At 39.7% G+C, this 21,659-nt stretch overlaps 1 protein-coding gene across 1 annotated transcript in view; it reads right to left on the bottom strand.

Annotated features, from left to right (window-relative positions):
* The window catches only part of COLEC12 (collectin subfamily member 12), a 96,797-nt gene that overhangs the window by 5,887 nt on the left and 69,251 nt on the right, over positions 1–21,659 (bottom strand). The window contains exons 3-8 of the mRNA XM_002194625.7: positions 14,010–14,132; positions 7,814–7,912; positions 4,436–5,482; positions 2,530–3,018; positions 2,278–2,414; positions 1,410–1,519 (exon numbers count right to left, since the gene is read on the bottom strand). Coding sequence (XP_002194661.4) covers positions 1,410–1,519; positions 2,278–2,414; positions 2,530–3,018; positions 4,436–5,482; positions 7,814–7,912; positions 14,010–14,132 — 2,005 coding nt within the window. The remainder of the gene's footprint in view (positions 1–1,409; positions 1,520–2,277; positions 2,415–2,529; positions 3,019–4,435; positions 5,483–7,813; positions 7,913–14,009; positions 14,133–21,659) is intronic.

The following is a 21,659-nucleotide window of genomic DNA, read 5'->3' as shown; positions in this document are numbered from 1 at the left end:
CACAGTGCTGCCATGAAGAGGAAGAAAGATGAAAACAGAAAAGGAGAAAAAGGGGAAAATATTATGGCTCATTTGAAATGAATCCGACTTTTTCTATGTTTTTCATCTAAATGAACACCAATGAGATCACAGCTAATCATTTTATAACATCTGACTGACTGTAGCCTGTGTTTCTGAAACACAGCATGTTCAGATCTATAAACTCTTTAGTCTACTCCTCAGTATTAAAAATTTGGGTGGCTGCAATCTGTTCCATTTAGGACAAATTAGGTGTAGCCTTAGGATTCCTGGAAAGCTGCCAATTCAGTTCTCAGCTGGCCAAAGCATAGACACCCTCATTTCATGCATTTCCTTATGTACAATGCTTTCCACTTGGATTTGGGCTTTATGTAAAGACTGGTCATTTTTTATCAGAATGAGTACTCTATTTATAGCCAGTTGTAATGCAAATAAGGAAAATTCAAACCAAAACAGTAAAACTGTGCTTTCCATCTCAACTTTGTAATAAAAGTCAGAAGCAAAAGTTTTGGCAAGAAACACAGTGCTGCGTAGTTATGTGATTCTTTCATTCAACATTCAGTTTTCTTTTTGGCAAGGAAAGGAATCCTTGTGCATGGAGAAGGCAGACAGAAAGAACCACAACACCCTCAGTAACAAATTAAATTATTGGCATCTACAACCATCTGGATTCATTAGATAATATCTAGATGCTGCTTTTAGAAGTGTCAGAATCTGTGATATTTAAATGATCTTGAGATTGTAGAAAGTTTCTGTCTTTTAGCCTTGATGTTAAAGAAGAAGTCATAACATTTGTTATGTTGGTTGGTTTTTTTTTGTTTGTTTGTGTTGGTTTTTAAGGTTGTTTATTCTTGCTTATCTATAATATATTCTATCTGACTTGCAGCAGGTCTGTCTTGCAGGGCAGTGTGTGGGGCTCTATCCCTCAGTGGGATGTTACAAACATTATATACCAGAAACTACATGTGCTGTATTTACAATAACGTGCCAATATCTATCACCTGTGTTGAACAGTGTGTCTCCAGTCTAAACCAAAAGAAAAATGTTAACACTACAGTGAAACATGGAAGACATGAAGAAGAAGAAAAAGGACAAGGTGTGCTTAATTTTTTAATTTTGCTTCTTTTGAACCCCTTATCTAAAAATCTTAAAATTCTACTTTTGCACCTGTGTCACACTAATTATTACTTATATCAAACACTCAGAGCTTGTAAATCATCCTGTAAGATTGAAAACTCTTTTCTATGGATAGAGATCAGAGACAGTGTTCCTTGGGGCTCTGTACAGGGGGGTTCTTGACCCCCTGCCAGGGTCCCAGACTTCCTAGGGCAGCCAGAGGGAAGCCCTGGATTCCCACATAGAAGTGTCAGCATTGCTTTTTATTTACATACGTGTAAACTGGTAAGGATCCATCCAACCATCTCCATTCATTTTCCTTCTCTGAATCTGTTAGTCCAATCCAGAAGCTGCCTTTCCCAATAATCTGTCTTTTTATCCATTGCTGTGAAAGAAAGATCTTAGTCCATAACAAGGACAACAGTTTTTGGGGTTAATATACTACACTGGTTTCATAAGCCTCTTGTTACTAGAATAGGGTGAGCCAGAGAAATTTTTCTAAGCGGAAAATGTTTCAGGAGTTGGCCTGGGGACCCCTTGCCCAGACTAGAATCCCTTTCAGTGTTTGCAATGAGGTAGAGAGAGCTAGGCATGAAAATTGGGTTGACATAAAGCTAAAGTAAATATCTTATAGACACAAATTGAAAAAAAAAAAAACCCTAAGAGTACGGAATTATATCTTGACATCTCCACTGCCATGTTGAATAGTATTAAAAATACTATTTGGACAGCAAACACCATTGGTCAGATTATTTGGGTCATACTAGTCCTAGGATGAATGTATTAAATCAGATAATTTAAAATTAAATTATATTCACTGCTGAAAAAAATACTTTGATAGTACACAAAGCATAATGGATTCCATCTTTAAAGGTTCAAAACTCCGCCAATTCTCAGCATCTTTTCTGACTGCTCTGTCCTCATCACCTTCAGGGTCAGTATCAGTTCTACTCAAACTACCCTTCTGCACAGGGATAAGCTGCTGATCAGGCAGAGGGTGGACAAAATTCTAATAAATGAATCAATATGTTTACTTCTACTGTATGAATTCATGGTGCTCTCAGCTTCCCACTATCTTGTGGTTTCTACGTGTTAAACAACTTCAAACGTCCTCCTTGTAAAACAGCAAGAGAAGGTAAGTACCTGCTCCTCTTTGTTGTTGATGATAACCAAGCGCGATGCTTTCTCTTCACAGAATAATTTTGCCTCTTCAAAAATTTCTCTTTCAACTGAAAAGTAGTAGCACTTTTCCGTATAGTTCTTCCAATGGGGAGAACAACCTGTGATGTGAATTTTTTTGGTGTTAAGCCCGTTATTGGTAGCTCAGCAGAGCAGTAACAGGGTCAGTAATAAATGGAGGAGCCCATACCCATCCACAGTGCGTTGATGGCTTACCGTTAGCCTCGGGTACGGGCGTAGGTTCCCTCTGCAGTGCCATTGGCGTCCCTGGACCTGGCGGCCCTGGTGGGCCAGGGGGGCCCTTTGGGCCAGGCAGCCCAGGGACTCCAGGGAGTCCGGTTATTCCTCGTGGTCCTGGTAACCCTGGGCTTCCCACAGTTCCTTGCAGGCCTTGAAATCCAGGCGGACCTTGTGGCCCTGGTGGCCCATCCTTGCCTGGTGGCCCTGGTGGCCCTGGGTCTCCATTCGGTCCAGGCAGACCTGTCTTTCCCGGAGAGCCTCTCTGCCCTTTGGAGCCAGGTGATCCTCTTGAGCCTTTCCCGCCTTTTTCTCCTGGTGGCCCGGCTGGCCCAGGTGGGCCCTTCTCACCTGCAGGTCCTGGTGGTCCAGGCTCTCCTTTATCTCCTTTTTGTCCTTTTAGGCCAGCGGGGCCAAGAGGACCTTGAGGGCCTCTGTCACCTTTAGGTCCCCTTGGACCAGGAGGGCCTGAAACAATGTAAGCATGCAAAGTGGGGATATGCACAGAAAGCAAAACAAAAAGCCCACGTGGGGTGGGCTTGTTTAATACATCTCAGACCAGAGCCACTGGATATTTAATAACCGGGCTAACAGCTGCTTTCATCAGTGCTTGTAATACTGCAGCTGTGTCCCAGGTCCTATATAGTGTTGTCCTTTCCTTGACCTCCACAAAATACAGGATACATAAAATACTCTGATACACCCAGCCATGTGAACTGGACATGACACCATGCCCCAGGTGACCAGCCAAGGTGCCAGTCCCTGCAAAACTCTGTGCGCTAGTCTATACTAGTGCACCGATCCTGTGTGTTGGTGGTCTCGTTCCCTCACTCTGCCACGCTCCCTTCTCCTCTGGTCTCATACTCTGCTCTTAGTCCCAGGACTCTTTCTCCTGATCCTGTTTGTTGGTCTGTCAATAACAGGGTGTCAAAAAGAGACAAAATTATGGATAATGAGCAAAAGGCTAACTGTGGGGAAGACCAGAAGTTGCAAATTGGCCAGCTCTAACAAGACAGGGAACAATAACCTATGGCAGGAAATGACAATTCTGTGACAGCAATAAACAACAAAACAATTTGGGATTCTGTTCATGGATAAGCAAATCCCTTGTCAATATCTTCCCACCCCCAGCATGAATCTATATTATTCAAACTCCTCCAGAGATAGATTTCCAAGCTGGAATCATTTAGGCCTGGTTGAAATGAGAATGGTTAAGGTTACTGACATGTAATCTTGGCTCTAATGAAGCTTTAGTTTATTTGGAGCAATGGATTTATATTTGTGATTACAGGTTTAGGCTGGTTCACATCTGATTGGAAATATGAAAAGAACACTCGTTCTTTTCATTTGGGATAATATTTGGCTGGGATAAACCTCCTAAACCTGATGCTATTTATTTCTGGAGAAAATAAAGTATCCCAGGATTACAAACTAAGCAAAATAGGATGTTTTCTGGCAGACTAACAACTGGCTTTAAGTGAAATAGCAACTTGTTTTTCAGTAAGGGTGGACCTTCCTGGGAATAGTCCAACATATATTTTTTAGCCATTTCCTCCTTACTGGGGATTGGTTTCTTGAGGTTCCACACCTTCACTCGCTTATTTTAGAAACTAAATCAAAACCAGATCCAGTCAGTCAGTCAGTCAGACAGAATAAAATTTTGCTAAGTCAGAACCTTCTTTCATAACATCCCCATTTTAGCTATGTAAAAAAGGCATAGAAAAAATAGTATGGAAAATTCAAGCTACATGTACATTTCCAAAGTTTAGTATTAGATAATGGAAAACCTCAGGACTCTGTACCAGCACGCACTAACTTCCACAGAACTAAAGAAGTAATGCAAGCAGGAATTCAGCACACACACGTCATTAGGGAATCTGCATACCTTGTAGGATAGTGAAGTTCTTGATGAGCTGGCCATGTTTAGAATCCACCAGCTTCATTTCTTCCATGATTACTGACAAATTGGCAACTTCAACATCTAACCTTGACCTCATCAAATCCTGTTGCACCTTGAGAGATGCAGAGTCTATGCGAATATTGGCTAGTGTGCTATTCATAAAAATCAGCTCATCTGTGTGTTTACTTAAGGTGTCCGTACAAGTTGTCCTGACCTCATTGAGATTGCTCGTCAGTGTCCGTAGGTGATGAGCAGTGTAGCTGATGTTGCTGATGATATTGACTATATCGGTTTCAAAGACCTGGAACCTTTCTTCTAGATGGCTGAATTTGGCAGCAGTTCTGTTTTCATCTCCTTTATGCTGTTCCTGGAGATCCTTTAGACTTTGTTCATTGGCTTGGGCAATTGTGGTGATATTCTCCATCTGCCCACTGAAGGAGCTGAGCTGATTGTTCATGTCTTCAAGTGTATCATTGTTGGCTTTTGCCATTGCTGAGTTGTTGGCACCCAAAGCCTGTAAATTGTGTACTTTCTCCTTAAGCCAGTCAGTATCCTTCCGGGCCTGAAGGATAACCTGCTGCAGATTTTGAAAGTCATTCTTGATTCTTACAACAGCTGAGCTTGTATCTTCCATTGACTTCTGTAAGACACTGATAAGATTTCTTTGCTGTATTTGAGTCAGGTTTAAGTTGTTAAGGCTCATGATGACCATGTTATGAGAATGCTCTTGGCTTTGGAGATTTGCTTGTATATTACTCGTGTCTTGTTGGAGATTGTTGATATAGCCAGTATATGCCTGGAGAGTTTTATTGACACTGATGATCATGAAAGAGTTACTGTCTAAGGCACTTTTCATTTGATTCTGTCTATCATCTAATAAATCTCCAGACTCTTGCAGCTTCTCCAGTGTGTCTTTGTTTCTGCTAGTTTTCTCTGCAATGTCATGAAGCTGCTGACGAAGAGCCAGAATGTCAGATCTGAAGCTGGACAGTTCAGTGTTAGTATTTAAGGCTTTTTGTCCAGCTTGGTCATCTGTTGTACAGGAAAAAAAAAAAAAAAAGGACCGGCTTTAGTTTTGTTTTTGTTTTTTTTTTTTCTTTTAACACGATACAAAATAGCACAGTGTGTTTTAAGAACAGTCAGGTTGTCAAACTCATGAGTATATGCAATCAAGAATGTTGTGCTCTGAATGAAAACTGAATGGGAGACAATTTAAATCATTAAACAGGTATCAGGAAGAGTAGGTTTTGAAGTTACAACTGGATTTTGCTGAAAGCTCAGAAGTTTATTTTAACTGTAGATGTTTTCCTCTTTTTTTTCATTGCATCACCTTCATTGTGATTTAGTACATATAGTTCCGATTTTTAAAATCTTTGGTTTAGCTTTAAGTAAGTTCTCATACTTATTTTAAAGCAATCTGGGTTAGAGACAAAAGCTTTGAAAGCAGGCTACTTCAGATATGTCAGGATAAGATATATCTCTGTTTTTTTTCTCTAGTACATTACTATTGCTTTTAATGACATTTATTTTGCCATTATTGTTTCCTCATGTTCTGAGTTTGAGGAAGGAAAAGCCTTTAATTTCTGAGAAACATCTCTGCTTGGGCTTATATTGCCCTATGGAATACTTCTGGAAGCTTGTCCAAGTATGATAAAGCATTTGAGATTGCACAGCCTATCATCCAGGACATAGAAACCAAGGAAATAAGTAGTCAACACTTGCTTCAGGGAAGACTCCCTTGCTTGACCTCAATCACTTCACTATCCTGCTCACAGTCCATATATTTTTGTCCTCGTCTACATGTAGCTATATTTATGAATTAGACTGTCTGAAGACCATAATTTCAGATGATGCCAAGAGAGAGCAGTATGGTTTTCATAAATTACAGTGAATACAGCTGTGTATGGTGCTTTTGTCTGGCGTGATTGAATGAGTCATGATGGCAAATGTCATATGATGGCTTGTGAGACTTCAGTCTGAAGTGTTTATGGAGTCTTTTGCGGATGGACATCTTCCTGAGCACAGTTCCTCTCCCTGCCACTTCTTTCATCTCCAGATCTTCTCAGCTCTGACTCTATGTTTACCTCTTGGCTGTAGCTCAAATTATATTGTGTTCCTCACTCAGCTCCAACAGCTGCCAGGTCCACATGCAGCTAATCCCTGAAGGCCTGTCTTCCATTCACCACACTTTTTTATCCTGGCCTTACAGCACCTCTCTTATGTCTCCTACTCAAACTGCTCCAGGACTTTCCTAACTTTCTCCATGGCAAGTCCACTTAAATGGGAACTGATTATCCTGAGCATCCAGCCAGCAGTGTGTAAAAATACGTGGCCATGAAAGAAGAAAAGGTGCTCCAAGTCATGAAAATTTAATCAGCATAATATAATAACCCAAATAGAATCCCAAAGGTTGCATGAGCAACCTTTACAGAAGTAAAGTGTAACATTTACTTTGGTAGATGTGTCAGTAAAAGAACATATCACTGAATTACCTTATGTCTTTGAACTAAATGTAGTGTGCAAATACTTTAGAAGCCAGCTATTTTGAGGGAAAAAAGTTGTAAAAATTTACAATCAAGCTGCAAGCAAGGAAGTTTTCCTAGAAATACATGTCTCAATATATGGTTTAGAAAACTAGTCAAAATTTATTTCAAAAATCACATGCATATATATGTATATTAATACTTCTACAATGAAAACTATATGTATAGGAAGAAAAGTAAAAATGTACACTTAGAGAGTAGAATCTTTATCCAGGAATTTTTATTTTTTTTTTTACATCTTCCTGAAAATGGAGAACTTTGATGGTACTTGGGAGACCCAAACAGGTAACAATCTTATGTCCTGTATTCCTTGAGATGATCAAGAAACAATTTATGGAAGTAATACACTTGCCTCAGACATAAGAATTTTGAATAGCTGATTATTTGTGTACCTTGTAAAGTGGTCTTCAGTTTTGAATCTTAATTGCTAAAACAGCATCAAGATGGCTGGGTGACAGGTGCTCATTTTATGTAGAATCTTTTGTGCTGTAGAACAACTACTGTTATGTTTTAGATCTCTACCTCAGAGAAGATTCTCTGAAGGACAACATTTAAGTATATTAAGTCTGTTTATTTAAGTATAAATGCTTTCAGAGTGATTTCAGTAGGAACTGTGCATTTTGAAGTATTCTTAAAATGCTCGTCTAAATAGAGCCGATCTGAACTATTTTTAAGTATTTTCCAAGTACTTGAGAAACTGCAATGGAAGTTCTGTATCTTGTCATAGGCAGAGATTTTTCAGATAAATTTCCTGCCTCAATCTGCCAGGAGAACACCCCAGGTCCATAATACAAAGGGGCTTTGCTTGTGTGTAGATTACCTAATTTCTTCAGATCACTCTCCACTTCTGTGAGCTTTTCTGTGTATCTTCTGTGGGATGTTTCCAGGCCACCTGTCACATTGTCCATTTTTTCTACAACTAGGGGAGAGAGAACAGTGTGTTATGAAAAGAAAAAAAAGGAAATTATGAAAAAAGACTAGTAAACAATAAAGCAAACAAAACCCCACACCATTACCACCAAACAGTAAAAAAAGAAAACACCTTATAATTGCCTTGCTTGCCATTACACACTGCTGTTGCTTTGTGAAATGTTGGAAGGATGAGCTCCTATTTGCTGGTGGACCCAGAATTCTTCTACTTCTTCAGTCTGACAGCAGTCCCTAATGATTTTTTTTTGCCTGTGAGAAATCTCTCTTCTGAATGAGGAAATTCCTCTTTGTGGGTTTTCCTCACAAAGTCCTTTTCTTTTAACAGTATTTCCATGCTTCAAGCACAGTGCTGTGTGGCAAAGGAAAATGGATTGCTAAAGGCTCAGATGCGTGAAAGAAGACTTCATTTAATTCTCCTATGAGCCATTTCTCCTTAAAAATAATTTTTTTTTCTTGTGCCTTTTCATCATTAAAAGTTGCCACCTGGATAGCAAACTTAGGACTGATAGTAACTATTAAATGTTTTGGGGGGGTTTAAACATATTGATAATGGCACAGATCACTCAAAACAGTCTTGAAATGATTCTGCCTCATTAAGATTGAAAGGATGGTCATTCAGGAAGTGCAGATTTATGACTGATGTGTGCTTTATTTTGTAATGCCTGATTATTTTTCGTGTCACCGAGACACTTAATTATTTGATGAAGTTAATATGGGAATGGAAAAAGCAGAGCAACAAAAAAACAGCCCGGGGTGTCTTCCAGTGGCAAAAATGTGAAATGCTTGCAAGGTTAGAGGTAGCCTACAGCTTTCACACTAGACTTTGTCTAATAGCCTTTTGCAGTCAAGCCACAACCAGGGGTAGGAATTGCTTCTCATAATGAGATTATTTAGTGCTTTTGCTACACTGGGAACAGAATGGGTCTGTAACAACCCTGGGAGAGGCTACATGAGTTATTGTGCCAACTCCTTTTTCAAACAGAAGAAATAAAGTGTTTCCCATGTTTTGAGGTTCTGTAAACCTGTGTGGAGTAGGGGTACCTCTTAACTCTTTCTGTCTGTGAAATGATCTGCAGCTTGGAAAGAGTCTCATAAAAATTGTTGTTATGTGAAGATTTGGGTTTTCACAAGAAGTGAAATTTAGGGATCTTTTGCTGCTCATGAGTGACCACATGAATCCCAGACCTTAAAAGTGTAGTCCATCAGTTGTTCCTTCTTTATTAATGTTTGCATTTGTTTTTCTGATTCTGGGTACCAGTGTTACACTGGAGGCTTTTACTGCTTCCCCCAAACATGGGAAAAACAGACCAAGACTATTTGATGGAACATCACTGAGGAGTTAAAACAGAAAAAGTCTCAGAAGCTTCAGAGAGACCATACACCCTTTGGTGAATTACCTGCCTGCTCCTTTCTAGGCTGCTAACAACCCAGTAAAACAGAGACTTTACTATGTGTGCAGTCAGTCAGAGTGTGGCTTTCTGTATTTGAGATGATGACAGATTGCTTGCTAAACACCAGACCCAGGCTACAATAAAAGCTTTGCTTTTTCAGAGGGACAGTTGCTCAATATCTTCTGCTTTAGAAAGCATTTTTCTCCCCAACATAGCACTAATTTTTCACTGGTTCTTCTGCCCATTAAGGTTGTCAAAATGCTATATGCCATTTTTCCTAAATGAAACCAGAGTTGATTCTCTGTTTATCCTGCCCTGCTGTCTTCCAGGCTGGAGCCCAGATCAACAAAAGTTCTTCAGCTACTTCTGACACTCCACTGATGCATGTATACGCCTATGCATCACATGCAGAGAGAGTGAGGACTTGGCTTTTTCTTCTGGCTCTAGGCAGCTCCCTGTTCAGTCTGTGGTGTTCTCCTTTGTCAAGAGATAGTCATTGCCAGGGCATGGCTCACTCTGGCACTTAGAGGGACCTTATGAAATTTGTATTTAAAAAGCAGGCCTAATTCAATTTCTGCTGAACCTGTGCCTTGACTAGCAATGCCACATCACCTACGGTTCTTGTTAATTCAGTTTTTGTATAATATTCAACTGTTTCCCCAGTTATGCAACACACTTGGAGTTGGCAAATATAGTATCAGTAATTAAAAGAAAAATGTAATTTCTTCCTTTTGATGTCCAAATGAATTCTAGTTTGTGCTTCATATCCGAAGTTTGTAAAACTAAACTATCATATAACAAGTATGTTTTCATGGTTGTATGAAATCGAACATTGGAAGCTTGAGTTAAAATATAACCTTGAGGAATCCAAAGCAAATATAAACAAAACAGTAGTAGTCCTATCAATAAGTAGTTGTCTGACAGTTAACTGAGACTGAACAAAAGTAATTATACAACAGCATATGGTATTTTCACTGTTCAAAGTGAAAAAAAAACCCCAAACCACCAAACTCCAGCAGAAGAAACAAACCTGGTCTCTGCAAACCTGACTGCAGGGTTAGCTCAAAGGCTAAGCTGCCAATCCCGTACATAAACCAGTGCATGTATTTGCTTTATATTGGGGTGGGATCTTAGCCTCCATGGTCAAATAAATCATGGGTTTGGGGAACTTGATCCCCTGCCCAAACTCCTTCCCAAAGCAACTTGTAGCTTATTTGCTTTTCTTGCTATTTCCCTGCAAGTGAAAAGGATGAATTTGGGAGAGAGTGAGTAGAAAGAGGTCAGAGTTGAGTTTTGTTGCTCTTGATATCGAAAGAGGTCATATGGACCAATGTCCTGTTATTGGAAATGTCTTTCCTTCCCTGGTAGTAGCTCCCACCACCATCTCTGGATGGAGCCTTCAGTGGTAGATGAGCATATGAAACACTCTCAGGAGTGGAAGTCAGCGTCTAGCGAGTGCCCCAGACTTGAATAGCCACTTTCCACCTTCTCCACAAAAAGGCAAACAGGAGATCAGCTGTAATATCCCACACAAAAAGTTATTCTGCTGCCCCCAACAATCTGCCCGCCCTTGAAAAGGCAAAGTTGTGTATGTCTTAACTTACTTTTGGTTAACTTCACCTTAATTCACAGCTTGGTCTCTCTGCATTGACATCTCATTGACAAAAACACAGTGGAAAATGTGGCAAAGGTCCTCTAAAGGAAGACCAGATTTCTAATAGTTGCTGACCAGAATAGTGAGGACTGTCTGCATCTAAGCCACTATGACAAAATGTGCCATTTCACCAGGATGTGTTGGCCCCAGGTAATGGCAGACAAACTATGTCTGGGAGACAAATAAATGAAGCAGATTAAAGTCATGGTGGGCATTACTCAAGAAACTTAAAAACAAGGATTGACTAGAGAATAAAAACTACCAGAAATTCAAGCTGCAAGCATTCCCTTACTGGAATGAGCCACAGGAAGATCATTCATCTTCAATAAACTAATCTGACACTGGCTGGTGCCAGAAAAATTAGAACTTTGTATTTTTCATTTAATTTAATAAAGTATGCACAAAAATTGCAGATGGCTTTATTAGCATTTTAAACAACAATTTATCAATTGTCATCTCAAAGCAGAAGAATACTAAACTTGCCTTGTTATTCCTTTATGTTTTGTTTCCTTGTTATTCATTCATGTTTTGGTCTCGGGGTTCTCCAACATACTATGTAATTTTTACCACTAGTTTGGAGGTTTGTTCTGTGTTGACTTTGCCTCCCATTGAGTTACATTTTGCTTGCTATATTTAATCCACTGATTAGTAGTTTTAACGTTTTAAATCACAAAGGATATTTAAATGCGACGTAGGAAATTAAAGTTTTAAAAGTAGTTTTGGGCTTTATAAACATAAGTGTGGGAGGCAAATTTAATGGAAACTTAGCTAAGAGACTGAAAGAATCCCTGATGCCAGCAGAATTCCTTCTTTCAGTGTAATATTGCAGTAAAAAAGAGAAGCCAAATTCTGATACAGAGAGGAGAATTAAAGAACAATATACTTTTATTCAGAATTTTGGTCTTCCTTTAAGGCCCAATCCCTTTTCAACAATCAAAACTATTGCAGTAATTAATTTGAATATGTACTGTCAGCTGGGTTTTTTTCCCTGCAAATTAGCATGTAGGTAGACAAAGCTATTAAACTGCAGGTACAAAGGGCAGAATTAATGCATGACATATGACCATTTGCTGCTTGGTGTTACAGAAGTTACTTGGATTCAAAAAGACTTTTGTCTCTCTGCCTCTTTTCCTTGGCATTCAAATGTTGCAATCACCAAGTCGGTGAGCAGCGGAGCAGTGGTCACCAAAATGTCTTAGGGTCTGTAAGCAAGATATTCATTATCCACCTTCCTACAATCCCTTTTACATTTATTTTTGGAAGAGGGAATTCTTTTGTCCTTGTCCTGGATAGCTGTGATTTGGTACTGCTATGACAGAAAGACTCATCCCTGATGAGTGACTGCTCATTCAAAGAAGGAAGTTTAGAAATGAGAGAAGCAAAATTTGAGCCTCAAGAATAGAGCAGAGCCTGGGGAAAAGATGGTGCTAGGTGCCCCCATAGAGAAAGAAGCTTGAAAATTAGATTGAAATGAGGAGGATAAACTCCTTCTCCCAAAGTCTCCTGGACAGTTTCCTTATTGCTACAGCTTCCTCCACACATGCAAATCATTTGCCAAAGCAAGATAAAGAGCAGTAGTCTCTCCAACTTGATACACTGCATCTGATGCTGAGTGAGGGCTGAATCTTCTGGGAACCCCCAGAACTGACAGTCTTATAGAAAACTCTTGAAGGAAATTCTGCTAAATCCCAGTCATTTAGTGGCTGGGTTAAGTCTGGAAAGATCCTATTCTCATCTGATGTAAGCAGATCTCTGCAGATTTATATCTGCAAAAGGCCTCCCCTAATCCATTTGACCAAGTGATCTTATATTTTTAGATCAAGAATATGTTTTTGAATCCTGGAAGGCTTTTTGTCCCTCAAAATCTGACTTCCAGAGACCAGTTACTTCAGGAGATGTATTCACATAGATGTACTGCATTTTTTTACATTTGATGTGAAATTGCCACCTTCTGTCTGCTTTATAATGAAACAAGATTACCTGTCTCTCTATCTGTTCCTCACATTCTCTCTTTTCCCTGGATAAATCTTCCACCTAAACAAAACATTTTTAATTTTCTCCCACTCAAAACTCTGCCAAATCCCCTTAAATAATTATTTATCCTTTCTATTTCTACAATTTCCTTTTCTTTCCCTGGCAAAGGACCAGAGGTGATGTCAGCTCTGCTATGAGTGCAGCTGTTGGCAGCACAGGATGCACTGCATGCTAATCACATGAATATTTACTCAGCTCCTTGGAGGGGTTTTGAAGCTAGTCTCAGAGCCATACTCAGACAGGTAGTTTAGAACTAGCTTGGTTTTCTCTGCAACAAGCTGTGATGCCCTGTTATAATGCTCACAATGATGTTGTTCACTTTCCTTTTCAGGGAAAAGAAATTCACATCTTACTTATTTAACTTATAGCTGTAACTGCACAATAAGCAGATATTTACATCAAAACATTTTTATAAATGCCTAAGTGGCTACAGTTAATTTGTGATAAGAATTTATGGGAATTTTAAGCCATGTTTCCCATTGTGCCCCACCAACAACTTGCACAAATTAAATTCTCTCCATTCCTGGGTTGTTCAACTACCAAAATCTTTTAAATTACTGTTAAAAGCATCTAAATGTCTTTGTTCATTACAATTATTGTGGACAATACACTGGCATCTCCTGGTTTAATTTTTCTTCTTCCAGATATTTCAAAGTAATATTGATACTACATTTTGTTCCTGTGATAAATATGATATTAGTAAGATATTCCTGGATGTTGCACATGTTACATGATGTGCATGTTACAAGATGCTTTGCATCTTCCAGTACTCCTTCTTGGTGGAGGAATGGTTATTTTGTTTTAACTTTCAAATGTCTAATCTGGTTTAAAAATGTCATAGTTATTTGAAAGTGACATTCTAAGGTTCCAGTTTGTTGTTATGTACATACAAAAAGCCAACATTATCCAAGTATGGATATTGAGGCTAAAATGTGACAAATTCCTAGCTAGTAAGTGACAACGTGTTTGGACACTTGTCTGAAATGCTGCTCTCAATGCATACATACCTTTGTATCCCAGAATGGCTACTGTGATTGTTAACAGGGCACATAAAATGTATAATAAGATGATGGAGAACTTCAGTGCCCAGTTATTTTTACACTTGGTACATTGACTCCCCTCCTGAATACCTGCAACAGAAGATTTAAAGAAATTTAAAACAATTGCAAAGAACACATTGCTGGGTTTGTCTCCCCATCTCCTTCCCTCTGTTTTCTGAAGAGCAAAATATTTGTCTCAACAGATGATGTTTACATATGGTGCCTATTTGCCTATGCTGCCAGGATAAAAAATCATGGTGGTTTAGAACATCTGTTCAGTGAAACAATCACTTTGGGATTTTAGCATGTGTAAGAGAAGTAGGTTCTGCTTCACTGGACAACCTCTGGCTTTCCTGAGAAGTGGCTGTTTTCTGATTGTGCTAACAAGACTATGGTGAGTTTTGGAAATAAAACCTTTATTAGCATGTCCTCTGTCAGGCATCACACTGCAGCAGCTCTTTCTTAGCATTTGGTATCCCTATGGGGGCAATAGGACACAACAAATGTTCTGGCAGAAAATATCCACAGAAAAAAAAGAACATTGTGAAAAACTGGTAGGAGTAGTTCTGCTTTGTAACAATCACCGCAGATAGTTGCCAGGCAAACACTTTCTTTCCAGAATGAGAGAGACTTCTTGCATATTTTTGGGAGGTTTTGGAAGACACTATTTTCACAGAAAAGAAGGGGTGCTTTACTGATACAGCAATCCGTTCATCCACAGAAAAATTGCTGGGGAATTTCTCTTTGTGGACAAGCTTAAGAAAAACCACCTCAAATTGATGAAAGAAAACAGAGCTTTACTATTCTAAATTTAAACTTTTTTGCAGAACAGCTTGATATCTTTGAGTCTATTAGGGAAGCACTTTTCCTCTGTTAGGGAAGCACTTTTCCTCTTTTGTGCTCCTTGGGAATAGCTCAAGAGTGTTGGGAGCATGGATTATTAATCAGAAGCACAAATGTGTAAAAATCTGAAAACTGGACCAATGTGCTGGAAGAAACAGACAGGGTTTATCTGTCTTTCCAAGGTGCGTTAAGCAGGCCAGGATTAATGTAACTTTCTGTGTCTGTCAGAAAATGCATTTTTTGATATTTCACTCTATTTGTGTACTATTAGGGGAGTCCCACAGGAAAGCTTTAAGCTCTAATAAATTCTATGTACCAGATTACTTAACTAATCAAAACTTGCTCTGTAGCTTTTTATGAGTAACTTATATTTCCCCTGAGGCCTAACACACAGATGATTTTACTTTTCCAAACGCATGACCTTCTGCAGAGTGGTTTTTTATTTTTCACAGGCCACTTTCCCTGGGTTCAAGAAGGATGGGTGACCAACATAATGAGTTAAGTCAACTGCATTTCTCTCTCCAGTGACATTTTCCAATGGCTTCCTGTAACCTAAGGTACTTGAAGAAGGAAGGATTACCATATTGGAGCAACTGAAGAAGAGGATTTATACTAAGTTTATTTGACAAGGTATTTTCTTCAATCCTCTCTGCACATATACTCACTGTGGGTAAGGCAGAAATGCATTTTTTGCAGGTCTTTTCCACCTTATATTACATAATCACATGTTTTTTCTAAATTTTTCAGGTGTGACATCACATTCTGTTGCCATGTGATGAAAGTGATGTCATCGATTTGGGTTCCTTGTGGTTTAGGCATAAGACCAACTGGGAACATCTGGTTCTTTTTTAAAGAACGTTATGGGAAAATGAGACAAAGGCTTGTAAGCATAAACTCAAGAACAGAAATTCCAGAGAGTAAAGGCTTCTCTTCTGCCTGTGGGATGGGAAGGGATGGAGCTGGCACAGAGACAGGCAGTGGCATAGCCCATTTATTGGTGACTTGGATTTGGAAGGGTGGTAACTCCTGCACCACAAAAAAAAAAAAAAAAAGCGAAGGGTCCATAACTCAATAGTCAGGTTTGCTTATGGATCCTGATGCATGGGCTGACTTGGTTTGCAGTCTCAAGGAGTTTGCTGGTGAGGAAGCATGTAACTGCTGAAAAAGCAGGAAGGGAAAAGTGCAGTTTTCTAAAGGTTTGCAATAGGTATTTGGAGACTGAAATGATTTCAAAGTGGGAACTTTGTGGTGTCTGGAGCACCATATTGTTGGTCTTAGCCAGTACTAATGGGCTCATTGAGCCCCTGTGCTCTAAATGCAATGTTCCTTCTCACTGAAGGATTTAAAATTCATATCCCAATTTGGTTGTCTTTGAATGTCCCATATATCCAAAAACAAGCTCGGGGCAAAACTCACATCACATTCACTTTCTAAATACACAGACAAACAGAAAGCTTGATCCTCCTTATTTTAATGTTAATTGAAGCAGGCCTAGATCCTTATCTGGGAAAAATGATAGACTGCAGAGGTACAAAACACAGAGAAAGGCAGAAATAAAAACAAAGCCTTTGGCAGCAATTGCACAATGAAAAGTTTCACTTGATAAGTGTTTCATAGTAAGATTACTCATTTTATGACATGACCTGCTTTCTGTCACTGTACTCTGGCTTCCTGGGTAGTGTAACGAGCTGAAACTTCACCGATGTCACTGGATGTATTGCAGCTCAGCATCAAGCATCATGTATGTTCCCGTGCTTCATAGGGATCTAGTTTCACTTGTCTCAACCCTCTCTACCCCTGGTTCAATAAAACAGCACTTTGGCTTTTTGGAACTTTTTGTTTCAGTGTATTTCAAACTGACATCAGAGCAGCACCCCAACAAAAGCCAGACCTCTCCATCCTTTCACAGTCCAGCACGGTTGGTATCAATAACACAGGCACATCATACTAAAACCATCATACAGGCTGGAGTGATTCCATTAACTAACTGGCCTGGAATTATGTACTGCATTCCTTACAGGGGCTTTCAGCCTGTCAGCCTAAAACTTCTGATTGCCAATGAACCCCTGCTACCCTCATCTAACATGACCCAGGTCCAGGGCTGGAGTGAAAAGCCAGGAAGCTCTAACAGGCTCCTTTGTTTTCTTTTACCTGGAATACAGTAAAATCTTTCAAAGCAATTATATTTGCTCTTTAATACAAACATGTAGTGCTGCTAGTAACATGAGACTTTCTAGTTTACTAAACATATAAAAACTACTACAAAAATACCAAAGATATAGGTACCCCTTAATGAAAATATTTGGAAAACTCATTCTGATGTCTTTCTGAGCAATTAAATACATTAGGCTATATGCAAAAACCAGGAATGCAACCCTCTCTGTATAGAGATGAACTACAGTATAATCAGAGCTCCCCAGATTCCCCAGAACACACCCTGACTTCAGCTTGCCCTGTCATTCTTCCCCATTACCTCGCTTAAGGATCATGCCCAAATAAGATTGCTCTGATATAGGAGATGAATTTAGTCCATGTCATCAAGACACTTTTTTATTCAAAAGTTGTTCTCAAAATATATGATAGCCAAAATATTAAGCAACAACAAATGGGAGATAATTAAAAATGCTTACTGTGATTACACAAAACCCATCAGGTTGGCATAAAATCATGCAGGTTTACCACAAAAGCTGTGAGTTGAGTCATGAAGAAGCCCATGCTCAGGCTTTAATTTGGCAGAATTTCCCCAATTTTATCCACTAGACTGCTTGCTGTTATGATTGACATAAAATGCAGAATTCTTCCAGGAGATGTATCACATTTCATCTAGAAAGCTGTAGACTAAATGGAAAGGGAAAGACCCTACACACACATCCCACTGACAGAACAAATGGAAAACCTGCAAAAGGGCATTCTTGGCCGAAGTCAGCTCTTCTCCATTTGTTAATGATGCTCTTAGTGCAGCACACTCCTCTCTGTGTCCTGTACACGTGTTTTCAATGTTGGTCTGCTCCCAGACATTTGTCACCGACTTCCAAACCCAGGGAGCTGGGGTCACTTCCGCATGACGTGCATTTCTCACTGCTGATTTGATCAATGTTTAATAAATATCAGATGGGACACAATGTGCCTCATTTCACTGGACATACGTTTTTTTCCATTCCTTTCCCTGACTTATTCTAATAAGAGCTCTGGTTTTTCTGCCTCACTGTTGGGAAGACATCTGGCCAAACAGAGAGCAACCTAGTACAAAGAGATCCTGCTGGCTCACATGCTTTGGGGACCCCCTTCTCTACAAACCAAAATGCTCACAAAAAAATATGCAAGTGAGACATCCCCCTGTTACCAGGCTTTGTAGTATTTGTTTTTATAGCATTGCATTCCAGTGACTGAAGACTTTGTTCTCATGCAGGGGGTATACATCTGCAGATTCCTTTTGGGCTCCAAGAAGAGGTTTTGCTGAAGGAGAACCTGGGTTTTTCGGGTTTTATTTGTTTGGGGGATTTTTGTTGTTGTTGTTGTGTTCCATGGGAAACACAACATGCATGTTGTATTTAATGGGAGACTAAATAGCTTTGCTGTTTGTAACCACCTTACAAAATGCCTGACTCCTCAACTGTATTACATCTCAGGAGCACATCTTTGAACACTGGAAGAAGACATGCACACACTTTTTTTTTTTTTTCCCTCTGAATAATTCTCTTATAAGTGTTTGCCTCTGCTTTTTGTTGGCTCTGGCTGCAGGATCATAGGTGGCCTCATAACATTTCTGCTAGCAAATCAATTTTAACAAAGATACAAGGTTTCCTTCATGACCATGACAAGAAATAAGAATAATAATGATAAGATAAGGAAATGTTGTGCAGGAAATGAAAATACATTAGTTTGGAGTGGTTTTCCCCAGTGTGATTCACTGAAAAGTGATATCATCCCCTGAATTTCGAAAGGAAGACTGCAAGCCTAGTTTGCAGCCTTCAAATGATTGTTTTCTCAAAGCTAATGTTTTCAAAACAGCAGTGGATCTATTACCTATATTTAAAGGGACCTGAGCAAACTATAAGCATCCAAGTCAGGCCTCCTGCCTTGGAAGGTGCCACTGCCCCTGACAGGGAGACAGAAATGACCTGATCTTTGAGTTCCCTTCCAACATGAACCATTCTGTGATTCAATGTGTAACTAGGAGTCAAACACTGAGAGGTAATTAATGCTACAGAGTTGCAACAAACTCCCAGCGGAGTCTATCTCACTAGCAAAAGTAGGTGATCACATGAGGAATTCATCTCTAGGTTTAAATATCCAAATGTTTTGAAAAACCTGGCTGTAAGTGCTTAAATTCAGGCACCCAAGTGTAAAATGGTAGCTGCTTACTAATATGCATTACTAGCAATTATGAAAGTAAGTTTGTCTCATAGGACAGAGAGGATTTTAAAGTTCAGGCATATAAGTGGTTTTCATATATACATATACACAAACACATTTATGTTCAAATATATGCAAAAATATGTGTGTATTTTTTTTTTTTACAGAGAAGCTTTGGTAATGGTGAAACTGCAGCATACAATATCAGTGCACTAAGAAAAAGCAGGCAACAGCATCTTTGACAACAATAACTTTGTATAGGTTTGAGGTTATTGGATCCAGACAGACGCAAAATTCACAGTGAGATTTTTGTCTTCTCTTTTGTATTGTGTCACAGGCTATTAGCCTACTCCTCATGAAAACAATTCCCATGATCCTTCAGGAATGATTTTGTTGCCATGAGCAAAACTGGTGATTCAATGGTTGCATATGCTGGCCTACTTCAGAAATTCTTCTTTATAATGGCAAAAATTGAAACTGCTTCATGCCTTTTTAAATTATTGTTTTGAGATAAAACTATTTCTTCAGTTTAAAGTCTACTCTCACACTTAAAAGCTGTTAATTTGAACTACACGTAAACAGATGCCCTACATATTTCCTAGCTAATGTGTAAAGGTCCACACCTCCTCCTGTTCCACAGTTTTGGCAAGCTCCGTCTCCACAATGGCAATGGTCCTGCTCACTCAAATAGTGCAGTGCTGGCTCGTGGGCAGGTGGATTGCAACAGCCTCCTTAACCTAATCATCAGATTTTTACAATGCCATTGGAAAAAATATTTAGCACAAACATGCTGTCATTTGTTCCAGAATTTGCTAGTTTTGCTTCTAGTTTTGTAATCAAACAGGCATAAAGGCAAGCATGCTTGCTTTGAAAAAGTTTCTGCTTGTTTATTAGGAAGCAATTAAAGTAGCTAAACTTGAAATCTAAGCAGTGGGTATGTACCCACCTAACTCATGCCAGTTTTCCTATGCCAAGTGGAAAATCATGAAGCATGGCAGCAAGACACAGGCTGAAACAACCACTCTATATTTCAAGTAAACACTGCAAGACACAGAGCTTCTTTCTTCCAAAATGAATAAATAAATGGACCCAACCCAAACCACTCCATCTCCACAGGTTTCTACAGTGCTCAGCATAATTCAATTGCCCTGTTACACCTCTGGCAGCTTGTGTCAATAACCTTTGGAGAGAAGAAAACACACCTCAGAAGCCCAGTGTGAGAATTTGTGGTATCAGTTCCTGTGATTTTATCCTGAACTTCACATTTGAGATTTCTTATTCACCTGATGGCCCTTTTTTCCCAAGTATAAGGTTGGGGCAATCCCTGGTATCAGCATAGGCTAGAAAACGAACAAATCAAGAGCAGCACTGCCAAAAAGGACTTAGGGATGCTGGTGCACAAAAGCTGGACATGGGTTGGCAATGTGCCAAACACATCCTGGGCTGCCTCAAAAGCATGGGGCCAGCAGTGGAGGGAGGCAATTCTGCCCCTCTATTCTGCTCTTGTGACACCCCACCTGTGTATAGTTCTGGGGTCCCCAGCACAGGATAAGAAATGGTGTGGGTTCATAGGAGGAACATGAAGATGATTAGAAAGGGATTTGAAAGGCTGGAGCAGCTCTTCTATGAAGACAGGATGACAGAGTTGGGACTGTTCAACCTGGAGAAGAGAAGGCTCCAAAGGAACTTTATTGTGGCCTTTCAGTACTTAAAGGGGGTGGATAAGAAAGATAAGGACAAGATTTTTAGCAGGCCTCTTGTGATAGAATAAGAGGAAATGGCTTTAAACCAAAAGAAGGTAGATTCAGCTTAAATAAAAGGAAGATTTTTACAATGAATGTGGTGAAACAGGAACAGGTTGCTCAGAAAGGTGGTAGATAATCCCTGGTAACATTCAAGGTTGGGGTGAACAGGGCTCTGAGTAAACTGATCTTGATGAAGATGTCCTTGATCACTGAAGAGCATTTGGACTAGATGACTAACTTTAAGGGTCCCTTGCAACCCAAACTGTTCTATGATTCTTGCAGCTGTGTAATTATGTGGGACTTTCAGCTTGCATTCTAGGAGAACAACAGATTCCTTGACTCTTAAAAAATATAAGTGGGGAGGAGTTGTTCATTAAGGCTTAAGAAAATCAAACAGTCCACCAGGACTTTCATAATCCCACCTCTGCAGAGCAGCTCTCAAGACTGAGGGGGCAATGCTGGGGCTGAGGCTGGCATGGCTCACCCTGTTCCCATATCCCCTGAAGTGGATGAGGTGCACTTTGTCCCAAAAGCCCAGGGTACTTCACTAAATATGAGGGATTTCCTTCTCTGGGACACCTTGGGAAAACCCGGCCCTTGATGATCTGCACACTGCAGCCCAGAGCTCTGCACAAAGGGGCCATCAAGCAAATTCTCCTCCACACACCAGACT

The sequence above is a fragment of the Taeniopygia guttata genome, chromosome 2, assembly GCF_048771995.1.
Source record: "Taeniopygia guttata chromosome 2, bTaeGut7.mat, whole genome shotgun sequence".
Classification (NCBI taxonomy): domain Eukaryota; kingdom Metazoa; phylum Chordata; class Aves; order Passeriformes; family Estrildidae; genus Taeniopygia; species Taeniopygia guttata.
The sequence above is the reverse complement of the archived record's forward strand: the minus strand, read 5'-3'. Positions and strand labels throughout refer to the sequence as shown.